This window comes from Miniopterus schreibersii (assembly GCF_964146895.1).
Source record: "Miniopterus schreibersii genome assembly, chromosome: 12".
NCBI lineage: Eukaryota > Metazoa > Chordata > Mammalia > Chiroptera > Miniopteridae > Miniopterus > Miniopterus schreibersii.
Window position 1 is genome coordinate 56,450,899 of NC_138112.1, and position 12,777 is coordinate 56,463,675.

Genomic DNA, 12,777 nt, shown 5'->3' on the forward strand with positions numbered 1-12,777 from the left:
CATGTATCCATATCTATCTTCTATACTTACTATCCCCTGGGCAATCATATTTGATATACCGTCGCCTACTTCCCTACTCCCTGTCTGATGGATTATTATGAAGCAAATCCCAACTATATCATTTCATTGGTAACATTTCAGTAGTATAATACCTTCTAGGGAAAGATGTGTTCTGAATTTCTAACAGCTGTTTAAAATAGATCGTGTATTAAACTCTCTTTGTAAGTTGGGAATTACCCTTTTGTGTATTGGGGTCACATATATAATTCACTGAGTGAAATGTGTCTTATTTACATTGGGCCTGAAATTGATTGAACTGAGTTTTTAAAACTTACTTTGATGTCTTATATTTATATTCTTATGCAGATTCAGAAAACAATAAAGAAAACAGCACGACGGGAGCAGCTTATGAGGGAAGAAGCTGAACAAAAACGCTTAAAAACTGTACTTGAGCTGCAGTATGTTTTGGACAAATTGGGAGATGAAGAAGTGCGAACTGACCTGAAACAGGGTTTGAATGGCGTGCCAATATTGTCTGAAGAGGAATTGTCATTGTTGGATGAATTCTACAAGTTAGCAGACCCTGAACGGGACATGAGCTTGAGGTACATTGGTATTTGATAATAGAAACTTCTAAATGTTGCCTTAAGTTGACGGTTGAAAGGTAATTAATTAGCTATTTAATTATCATAAGGTTGAATGAACAGTATGAACGTGCCTCCATTCATCTGTGGGACTTGCTGGAAGGCAAAGAAAAACCTGTATGTGGAACAACCTGTGAGTATCACTGACACCTTATGATTTTGTAACTAAGAATCTTTAAAAGTTAGTTTCCTACTTAAGAGTAGTAGTAGTAGTAATTGAAATTTTAGAACCATATAAATATCCATTGCTTACTTTTTTATTTCATGTTTGATTTTTTTTTTTTTTTTGCTTTTTTTGCTTTTTTTGTTGTTGCCAGGAAGTCAAGCACCAGGAACAACCAACCAAAAATCTATAAAGATGGTTGTCCAAACTTAAAATGTTTTTGTTTATAACTTACTCTACTTGAAGTGGACAGATTAACACCAAATTTACCTTCTAGTTTTTGGTTTATTAGTTGGGGACTGGTTTTTCCTTATAGCTAAAATTTTGTGAAAGTATTTACTGAATTTCATATGGTCATTGCCTTAGTCTTTAATTTTTCTTACACTTTTGCTAATTTGGGGACATTCTTTTTTTCTGGTTTTTTTTTTTTTTACATTTTATTTATTTTTTAATTAAAAAAATATCTTTATTGATTTCAGAGAGAGGAAGGAAGAGGGAGAGAGAGAGAGAAACATCAATGATGAGAGAGTCATTGATTTGGCTGCTTCTTGCACGCCCCCGACTGGGGATTGAGCCCACAACCTGGCATGTGTCCTGACTGGGAATCGAACCATGATCTCCTGGATCCTAGGACAACGCTCAACCCTTGAGCCATGCCTGACTGGTTTTTTTCTGTATTTTTTAAAAGGTGCTGGTATCTATTCCTGTTTTCTATATGTGAGCTCCTTAACCTGAAATAATCCAGTTGTATGTTTTTTTTGTTTTTTTTAAAGGGACATTGAAGTTTCACTAACTCAGTTAATTAGGAATTTTAGGTTTTTAACCCTTTAGTAAATCAGGGAATAACTCCTTATCTTGACTATTTATAAAGTTGATTTAGCCAAGAAGAGTTTTGAACATATCAAGGTAAAACTATCTGTTCATACCTTGTTTTTAGCTGTTGGGTTGAAAAGATACTAAATTGGGTTGTATGTTTTAATTGGCAGAACAGTATGATACAATTTGTTGTATATTTGCTTTTTTAAGGAAACGTGTAAAGTCACGTATGAGGAACCAATCCTTTTATATTTTTTCATGAAAGAAATAACTCTTGGTTTGTTAACTTGTGTTGTCTGTATTTCTTTATAAAAAATCTTTTTGGCTTCTTGATTTTAGTTTTGCTATAAGTATGTACTGAATTTACCACTTGAAGTTTGGAAAGTAATTGACATGTGTGCATAAACTTGTTAGCTTGAAAAAGTAGTTTTAGGTCAAGCCTGATTAAATTTTCATGAGCATTATTGAGGCGTGACAAGGGTTAAGCGTCTAACCATGTATATTGTTTTGGTGTTATTTTCTACCCAATCTTGTTCCTGCGTCTTAAGATCTTGTCTTTATCTATAGCTAATGGAAAGCTACTAATGTACTCAATGCTAGGGGTTTTTTTTTTTTTTTTTTTTTAATCCTTACCTGAGGCTATGCTTCTTATTGATATTTTTGGAGCAATGTGGGGGAGAAAAACATCAGTGTGAGTCAGGGATTGAACCTGCAACCTAGGTATGTGCCCTGACCGGGAATTGAACCCACAACCTTTTGGTATACTGGATGATGCTCCAACCGAGCTGTCCGGCCAGGGCATTAGTGTTTTTATATGCATTCAGTTTTATTGTATTTCATTTTTTTAAAATAAATAGTTCCAAGTCACAGATTTCTGAAGTGTGGAGGAAGGAATACATATGAAGTGCTCAGAATTCAAATTATTGTTAATAGGATTAATTTTATTATTATGAAATTTGAAATAATATGGTTCCTGAAGTTTTATTTCTGTAGAGTGTGACCTACTAAGGAATAGCCTTACCCTACATTTGCTATATGAGGCCAGGAAATTGAGATTTTAGTTCTTTTTTTAAAAAATATGTCTTTATTGATTTCAGAGAGAGGAAGGAAGAGGGAGAGAGAGATAGAAACATCAATGATGGGAGAGTCATTGATCGGTTGCCTCCTGCATACCCGCTACTGGGGATCGAACCCGCAACCCGGGCATGTTCCCTGACCGGGAATCGAACCATAATCTCCTGGATCCTAGGCCGATGCTCAACTGCTGAGCCACACCCGACTGGGCAAGATTTTAATTCTTGACAGACACCTTTGCCTGCAGCCCTGCCCTCCTCATATCCTAGTGTATGGAATTGTGACAATATTTTATTTGCCTTTCAAATATCTTGTATCTGTCTACTTTTCTTTCTCTTTTACTTTCTCCCTTTCTCTTGTCTAATGCAGTCTTCTAACTGAATCCCCCTTGTCCCTCGTTAAAATCTCTTAATGGTTTTATTTTAATTACATTTAGTATACATTTGTCCTAAATTTTAAGACCTTGCGTTGATATGACCCTTACCAGTCTCTCCAGACTCAAATTTCGTTACGCTTTTTCTTACTCCCTGTGCTTCATCCACAGTGCATACTTTCATTCTTTTGTATTTGGCACCCTTCTTGAACAGGGCTTTGTAAATGCTGTTGCCTCTGCCTTGAAACACTTCTCTGTCTACTGCTCATCTTCCAGATCTCAGCTCTTGCAGCACTTACATCAGGAAAGCTTCTCGTGGTTTCTCCCTGACTAGGTCCAATCCATTGTACTTCTGTGTAGTACTTTTCACACATGTACTTTTACTGTTTTTGTGAGTATTTGATAACTCTTCTCTGTTCGCCTATAAGCTTAGGTAGGGCAGATACTGTATCTTTTTGTAGCTCCAGTGCCTAGCACAGTGCCTAACATTTATTTAGTTAGGTGCTATGTTGAATGAATATATGATAATTGTCAACTTTTTTTTTTGAAGTAACTTAAAATACATAAAGATAAAATTTAATACAAATAGGTTCTTTTTGTTCCCTATTCTGTAGTACATTTCTGTTCTTGATGGGATTTAATGTTTTTATATGTTTTAGTAACAGTTGATGAGGTTTTCTTCTTAAAATGTTTGGTATGATGTTGAATCTTAAGCCAGGCATCCTCAGCTAGTTTAACATTATAATTCATATTCTATTTTTAGATAAAGCTCTAAAGGAAATTGTTGAGCGTGTTTTCCAGTCAAACTACTTCGATAGCACCCACAACCATCAGAATGGGCTATGTGAGGAAGAAGAGGCAGCCTCAGTACCTACTGTTGAAGACCAGGTAGCTGAAGCTGGTGAGTACTTAGGTGGAGTGAGCTTTAGTTTACTGTCCTGGTTTTACTTTCCTTTGCCATCAGCATAATCTGTATGCTGCTTTATAATATTACTTCTAAGAATGGAGAGAAGTTTTAACATAGTAGCTCTTAATTGGCATTATATTTGATCCAGAATAACTATATTGAAACGGAAGTAATTTATTCTGGAATAAATGGTAAAGAAAGCTCTTTCTAAATATATTATTGTAAGAATGACAAAATGCAGAAACTTACTGTTAACTATAACTTTGTAAATAAATTAAGACTGGTGGCACACTGTTAAAAAAGATTTCTTAGCTCTTATTACTTTTTAACCTCTTAGAACCTGAGCCAGCAGAGGAATACACTGAGCAAAGTGAAGTTGAATCAACAGAGGTATGGTTTCTTATTTAATGTTGGCTTTCCTTTTCTGCCTTCCAAACAGAGGTCTCAAACATTTACTTTGCTTTGCAGTATGTAAATAGACAATTTATGGCTGAAACACAGTTCAGCAGTGGTGAAAAGGAGCAGGTAGATGAGTGGACAGTTGAAACAGTCGAGGTAAGAATTCTCTGTTGCAAGGTTGATGTTTTTTGTCTTTAATTAGTAATTTTTATGTCTCCTAAGAACAAATTAAGATAGTCTATTAGTACATTTATTAAAATAAACTCAATTCACAAGACTTAGGTTTAAAAGGTGATTTGTTTATCCCTGTGGAGGTTTAATAAAAAAGAAATTATAACCATGTATAACTTAGGGTTAATGTGTTAAAGTATATGACTTGTTATTAGGTTGTTCTATACAAACCTGGGTTCCCACATGGATAGCCTTTAGAAAAATCCCACTTATAGGGGCTATATTGGAATGTCATCTTAGACTCTTCTCCTTCACCCTAAGGCTGTTTGGTTACCAGGCTCTATTATCTCAATTTTCCTTATAAAGGAAGGTTATGACTTGCTCAAGCTCAACAGGTCTGACTTGCCCAGGCTTAAAAAGCCAAGCAGAAGAACATAAATTTTTTTTTTATTCTCACCTGAGGATATGTTTATTGATTTTGTTTTTTTTAGAGAGAGAGGAAGAGGGGGAGAGAAAGGGAGGGAAAGAGAATCATCATTGTGAGAGAGAAATTGGTTGCCTCTTGCAAGCCCCCCCCCCCCCCCCCCGACGGAATCGAACCTGCAACCTTTTGGTGCACAGGACAACACTTCAACCAGTTGAGCCCACGTGGCCAGGGCAGAATATAAATTTGATGTAATAAGAATTAGTGAGTTTTTCCAGCAGAGCAGGGAATTATTAAAAAAGATAATCAGGAGAAATTATTCTTTTTTTAAAAAAAAAATATCTTTATTGATTTTATAGAGAGGAAAGGAGAGGGATAGGAACATCAATGATGAGAGAGTTATTGATCGACTGCCTCCTGCACGCCCCCGACTGGGGATCGAGCCCGCAACCCGGGCATGTGCCCTGACTGGGAATCAACCCCGATTGCCTGGGTCCTGGATCGATGCTCAACCGCTGAGCCACGCCCGCCCGGCAGGAGAGATTATTAAAGCTATGAAAAAGCTTTGGTTTTTGTAGCAGTTATTGGTAGAGAGGATGGAACAATAGGAACTCAAAGCTTGATGATAATAGCTAACATTTCTTGAGTGCCGACTATACATTAGGTACTGAGATAGATACATATTTAATATAGATATATAGATTTACTTTGTAGAAGGCTAAACAGTTTAAGCAAAATACATGATTTTAGGAAGTAAACAATACAGTCTATAAAGTAATTCTGAAATGCTACAGGGTGATCTTGTAGAATTGATAGCACTTTAGAATTATAGCATTGATCAGAATGTTAAATTTGACACAATTGTGGTGAATTTGAATAACTACATTAAAGTCTACTATTCTGTTTACAGTATAGATAGCATAAGTAATTTAGGGACCTGTCATGATGGTAATGAATGGAGCTCTTTCATTCTACCGATCTACTCCCCTCTCCTCTCCTCCCTTACCCTCCCCTCCTCCCACTTTAGGTGGTAAATTCACTCCAGCAGCAACCTCAGGCTGCATCTCCTTCAGTACCAGAGCCCCATTCTTTGACACCAGTGGCTCAGGCAGACCCCCTTGTGAGAAGACAGCGAGTACAGGACCTTATGGCACAAATGCAGGGGCCTTATAATTTCATACAGGTATGTGCAGTTTAATTAAACACTGTAACAGGATGTTTAAGTGTTTACATTATTTAACTTAATTCCATTATATACTAACTTGTAGGACTCAATGCTGGATTTTGAAAACCAGACACTTGATCCTGCTATTGTGTCTGCGCAGCCTATGAATCCAACACAAAACATGGACATGCCCCAACTGGTTTGCCCTCCAGGTTAGTAATAGTATATTTTTATGTGAGAAGTAAACGTAGGGCCAATGCTTTCAGGTTTTGTAAAGTTTGTAAAATTAATTTTCTTTCTTTTATTGCTTGCTTAACTTTTAGATCTACCTTTTAATTTGATAAGAAACATTGGTTTTTCCTATAATATAAATAACTAGTTCTATACTTTCTTGTAATTTTTTATTGGTTTACACATATAGAAAAGTACACACAAATGTACATTTTGACAAGTTTTCACAAACTGAACACACCAGCACTCAAAAACAGAACATTATCAGTACCCAGAAGCCTATTTTTGTTGCCTTTCTGTCACTGGTTACCCTCTCCCCCAGTCTCTTGGTAATTACTTCCTCACTTACAAAACTACAGACCATTTTTTTCTGTTTCTGTAATTTATATAAATGAAATTTTGTTTGGCTTTTTAAATGTCAAAATTAATCTAGGAATAAAAATAATAGGTCTTTTTCTGAAGGATGCTTGCAGCTTTTTATTACCTAAATAAAACATTACCTAAATAAAAGTGAGATTTAACAGTCAAGTGGGTAAGGGAATGCTGAAGAAGAAAGGGAAAGTAGATAAGACAGTTGAAGCTTCAAACTCTTATTGGTCTTAACACCATTATTTGAAATAGCAGCACTAAGTAGAACTGGTGCCTTGTATTTGGGTTAAGTGTATCATTAGTAATTTTGAACCTTGTTTTTCCCCCCAGAACATGACAGCATTAAGGGCACAAAAGTGGAATTATGCAAAGTAACACATGTAATGTATAATTTTAAATGTCATAAAAGGAGTTGCTGAGTGAAAGCATGTTTAATGATAGAGTTAATCTGGTAATGTAGTTAGGATTTTTTCAAAGTAAAAGGAGCTCCTCTTTGTCACATCTCTACCAAGAGTTAGAAAACAGATCAGAGTTAGGCCTTCTAGAAAGGAATCAGACTTTAGCGTTCATTTTCTGAACTCTACCAGAGGAATAAACTATATAGTTTTCTTAGCTGGTTAAGTTGTGCTAAAAGCACTGAGATAACTCAGGTAAACCCTTTGTCCATTAGACACTTCAGTATAAATAGGCAATTCTAAATAACTAACCAAAGATCCTGTATTTTTTATTTTATTTATTTAAATATGTTTTCATTGATATTTTTAGGGGCGGGGGGAGAGGGACAAAAACATCGATTGGCTGCCTCCTGCACACCCACTACTAGGGATTGAGCCCACTACTCAGGCATGTGGCCTGACCCAGATCAAACAGGTGACCTCTGGGTGTTCCAGATGGTGCCCAACCAACTGAGCCACATGGCCAGGGAGAAATCCTGTGTTTTTGATTATCTAATTTAACCATGGCTGGGAGAGGAGTGGAAGGATGGTGGAGCTGGGAGTAATATGCACACTGAGTCAAATACAGGCTTTTTAAAAATATATTTACATTTTTTTGTATGGAAACATTTGAGATTATACTGAAGCTTGATAATGTTAAAATATTACTGAATATTATCTATGGTCTTAAGAGTAATGCTACTTTATACTTGTTGCTTTAGAAGGCATTTTCATGGATAACACTGGTATTGATTCTTATCCGTTCTGCCCTCTTATCACTTTGTTAGTACTTTATCACTAACATCTTTACCTTTGCAAAACACAAAAAGCAGTTTTGACAGTTGATTAATAATTACTACCAGTAAACACAATGCTCACTTGAAAGCTAAAACTCAGTGTATTTCCATGATGGCTAAAAGGTTTATTTAGGATTTGGCTATAGAAACTTGCATTTTGCTACCAAGTAAAAGGTACTTAGACATCTCTGAAGAAATTTGATTTTGTATAATTATTTTTTTGGTGATTTTGCAGTTCATTCTGAATCTAGACTTGCTCAACCTAACCAAGTTCCTGTACAACCAGAAGCTACACAGGTATGAGTGATAGAAATATTTCTGCAGACTTGTTTTTGGTCAGTTCTTGGGTCACTTTCTTTCTTAGCTTATGAAAGTCAGGTATGAATTTGATCAGTGTCCAAATCTGGCATGTGTTTACATTTATTTTTCTTGTGATATTTAAAAAATTTAAAAAATTCTTGTGTTTTATAATAGTTTATTATAATGAAGAAGCTTTTAGACATAATTCTAAAGTTTAGTATAGATATTACCATTTTAGAAGCATTTGTGGGGAACTTTATACTTGGACTAGTGTTTACTTAACTTTGAGCTTTAATAACATATGTGTTTTTTGCAGTTAGGTTTTGTAGTCTCTTTAACAGGCACATCTATTTTTTTAGCCTTGTACGTGTTAGAGTTGATTTATAACAGAAAGATGCTTTGATTTCTTTACTTCTGTGTAGGTTCCTTTGGTTTCATCCACAAGTGAGGGATATACAGCATCTCAACCCTTGTACCAGCCTTCTCATGCTACAGAGCAACGACCACAAAAGGAACCAATCGACCAGATTCAGGCAAGTTCTGTTACCCAGGTTATGTAGACCTGATGAGGTGCTTATTCATTAATTGGGCAGAGGTAAATTACTATTAATATAGTGACTCTTCTTTTTGGACCTAATACATTCACTACAGTATTTTTATTTCATTAAATAGTTGAGCTTGTTAATCCACATATGGATAGTAGCCTTGGCTAATTAAGTTTAGTTTATCATTAAAGTGCATCTATTCCCTTTGTGTTTAGGCAACAATCTCTTTAAATGCAGACCAGACTACAGCTTCATCATCCCTTCCTGCTGCTTCTCAGCCCCAAGTGTTCCAGGCTGGGACAAGCAAACCTTTACATAGCAGTGGAATCAATGTAAATGCAGCTCCATTCCAGTCCATGCAAACGGTAGGCAAATTAATTCAACTAACATTGTGTGCCTAGTGTGTACTGTTATCATGCTAGAGTTTTAAGGAAAAGTCTTCATTTAACTTTGTGCTTGTGTCTCCATCTACCCTAACTGTAGGATGTATTTAATTGAATCTAAACTCTGATTTTCTTGCTTTCAGAGCTAGATTTGAGTCTTAGGAGTTATGTGATCACATCTTGTTTTATAGTTGCACCGTTTTGATTTGATTAACAAAATTTTAAACATGCAGAGAAGTAGACCAATATAATATCCATACATAAACGTTACCTACTTTTAATAATTATTTACATTTTGCTACATTTGCTTAATCATTTACTTTACTGAAATATATTTCAAAGTAAATTTCAGACATAATTATACTTCACCCTGGTTATTCAGTAAGCATCTCTAAATTGTGGAGTTTCTAGACAATAATGATAATGGAAGTACTATAATCAGTGGGATATGGTTAAAACATTGCTCACAGGAAAGTTATAGAGTTAAATACTTAAATATTAACTTGTGTTTTAAAAAATCAATAAAAATAAAATAATTGAAGTAAATACTCAACTCATAGTTCAAGTTTATAGAATTAATCTGTAAGTGATATTGTGTCAGGGGTTTGCATCTTTTATAAAGATTTCTCATTTATAATAGCATTTCCAAGGCTGCTGATTATGTTTCCTTAGGCTTTTTTAAATCCCCACTCGTAATACTCTGCTTTGAGTGCTGTATGGTATATATATTTTTTCCCACACTGAAGTGCATTAATTGAGGGATTTGTGTGTGCGATGTTTGAGACTTTCCTGTAAGGCTCTTTTTTACATTTGAGGTAAAACCAGCATTGAAGTCTGCCATGTTAAAAGTAGGGAAGTTATTAGCATAACAGGATGGACTAATCATTTATTTACTTACAGGTGTTCAATATGAATGCCCCAGTTCCTCCTGTTAATGAACCAGAAACTTTAAAACAGCAGAATCAGTACCAGGCCAGTTATAACCAGAGCTTTTCCAGTCAGCCTCACCAAGTAGAACAAACAGAGCTTCAGCAAGAACAGCTTCAAACAGGTAGGATAACCAGTGTCACCTCCTTGGCTGCTTGCTTTACAACAGCGTTAGGATAGTTTAAACTTTAGATGGCCGTCTCTAAGAATTCTTGTTTCAGTATTAGACCTTATGAATTTTGCATTGCTAATCCTGAGTTAAATTGAGTATATATTTGCTGTATGTGAATAACGTGCAATTTTTAGTGGTCTTATACCCATTTTCCTTTGGTCAGTGAGCTTGCATAATATCTTTTTTATTATATGATTTTAGTGGAATTAAACTTGTTATGATCAATTTTGATCAATTTATGATCAATTTTGCTTTTAGCTGCTAATTTATTGAAGCCTGCTGGCATAATACTTGGCATTCAGTTAAAAAGTTAGGAAGCAGTAAGGAGTTGGTGTGGCTGCATTTGGTGTGGACTAGGTTGAAACAAAAGTCCTTGTTGGAAAGTATGGTTGTAATTTAGCCAGTTATACCCGTCACAGTAATAAAGTAGATAGAGATATTTTAGATTTCTTAGATTTGTAACACATGAAATATCTTTTTTAGGCCTTTGGTTATTTAATTCCTAGGAGTTTAATTGGAATCCCACAACAAATTAGCAAACCCTGCTAAAACCATAGGAGTTATTACTTTGATTTTATCAGACTGATTTAAGTAACTATGAAATTTTCTTAATAGACCTGGATCAGCATTGTAGATTTTTCAGTAATAATTTCTTACATATATCTGTAGGTACTCATTACTAATCAGGGAGATTAAATCAGCCATAATATGATAGAAAATTTGTCAGTTATGCTGTGTGTGCTCAGCTTCTGAATAACTGGGCTTCTTGCTCTCAGGCTCCTTTAATTATTTCATTGCCATGTACTCATAAGTTGGTTGTGGAACAGGTAAATTTGGGGCCTTTATACATTGTGCTGACATGCTTGCTATTTTTTTCAGGTGGTATGATGAAATTAAAAGTAATTACTATATATCATTTGACTTGGTTAATTTTGCCCTTTGTGCCAGTTGGTTTCAAACTGTCTTGCTCTTATATTCTACTTGACTCCACTAATTGGCTGTGAAGCACTTGAGCTAGCTAGATAAACTTTTGTTACCATTTTATTTTTTAAATATGTCTCTTGATTTCAGAAAGAGGAAGGGGGGAGGGAGGGAGAGAGAGAGAGAGAAACATACATCAGTGACGAGAGAATCATTGATTGGCTGTCTCTTGCACGCCCCCTACTGGGGATCAAAGCCTACAACCCCAGGCGTGTGCCCTGACTGGGAATTGAACCGAAATCTGGATCATAGGTCGATGATCAACCATGGAGCAACACTGGCTGGGCTTTTCTTACCATTTTAAAATAATATGTTATTTATAAAGATTAACTTCATAACATTTACCGATATTTTCAATTAAAAAAAAAAGGCAAAATCAGCGCATATACTTGGCTTATTCTAGGCAACCATCATCTCTTATTTGGACTATTACAGTTATCTCTCTTTTTTTTTTTTTCTAATCCTCACCTGAGGATATTTTTTCCATTGCTTTTCAGAGAGAGTGGAAGGGAGAGAGAAAAACATTCATGTGAGAGAGACACATCGATTGGTTGCCTTCTGCACTCGCCCTGAACGGGGCCGGGGATCCAGCCTGCAACCGAGGTACATGCCCTTGGTCAGATTTGAACCCAGGACCCTTCAGTCCTGGGCCAGTGCTCTAGCTACTGAGCAAAATTGGCTAGGGCTGCAGTTACCTCATTTTGACTTATTTTAGCCCAGGCTGTTCTCCACACAGTAGCCAGGGTGATTATTTTAAAATGTAAATCAGATGTCTTGCTCTTGTTCAAAAGCTTCCAGTGAATCCCCATTTTATTTAGAAAAGAAATCTAAGTCCTTACCTTGGTTTATAAGATTCTATATGATCTGGTCCCTGCCTTTATCCTGTTGTGTCTTTTTTATATATCCTATTTCCTTTCATATCAGCCATAAACACAGCAGGTTCTCTGCTCTCATGGCCTGTGCTTTCTTCCTATTTGCCCAAAACTTTCTTCCACCAATGTTTGTTTTGCATGACTTTGTTTCTTGACTTTTTTTTAGGTTTGTGCTCAGATATCACCTTACAGAGACCCCCCTTTATCACCCTGTCTAAATATATTGTACTCACTTTGGTCACTCATTTATCCTACTGTGGTTTATTCCTTATCACTGGTTACCTGATACAATATAGATGTTTTCACTCATAAGTATTTTATTCACTTACTATCTCTCATTATTAAAATGTCCGTCTGGGCAACGATTGTGTGTTGGTAACTGATGCATCCCTGATGTCTAGAACATGCTTGGCATGTTGAGGGCACTCTGATAGTTGTTGAACAAATCAGTGTGTCCCATCATTCCAGAAGTTTTGTTTAACTTGATTAAAGGAAAAAGGGGATTCTGGTATTTTTAAATAAAGATCACACCTTAATTGTTTTGCTTTGAGTTTCTTGCAGTGAGATTTGACCAACATTAATTTTTTTTAACTTTTTTTTTTTTTAATATGTTTATTGATTTCAGAGGGA

The 12,777-nt window shown here is 35.7% G+C and overlaps 1 protein-coding gene across 1 annotated transcript in view; it reads left to right on the forward strand.

The window, feature by feature from the left end:
• CAPRIN1 (cell cycle associated protein 1) overlaps nucleotides 1-12,777 on the forward strand; it is a 36,763-nt gene that overhangs the window by 16,224 nt on the left and 7,762 nt on the right. The window contains exons 5-15 of the mRNA XM_081152832.1: nucleotides 367-605; nucleotides 695-777; nucleotides 3,834-3,971; nucleotides 4,315-4,367; nucleotides 4,446-4,532; nucleotides 5,999-6,154; nucleotides 6,240-6,348; nucleotides 8,203-8,264; nucleotides 8,690-8,800; nucleotides 9,028-9,177; nucleotides 10,096-10,246. Coding sequence (XP_081008958.1) covers nucleotides 367-605; nucleotides 695-777; nucleotides 3,834-3,971; nucleotides 4,315-4,367; nucleotides 4,446-4,532; nucleotides 5,999-6,154; nucleotides 6,240-6,348; nucleotides 8,203-8,264; nucleotides 8,690-8,800; nucleotides 9,028-9,177; nucleotides 10,096-10,246 — 1,339 coding nt within the window. The remainder of the gene's footprint in view (nucleotides 1-366; nucleotides 606-694; nucleotides 778-3,833; nucleotides 3,972-4,314; nucleotides 4,368-4,445; nucleotides 4,533-5,998; nucleotides 6,155-6,239; nucleotides 6,349-8,202; nucleotides 8,265-8,689; nucleotides 8,801-9,027; nucleotides 9,178-10,095; nucleotides 10,247-12,777) is intronic.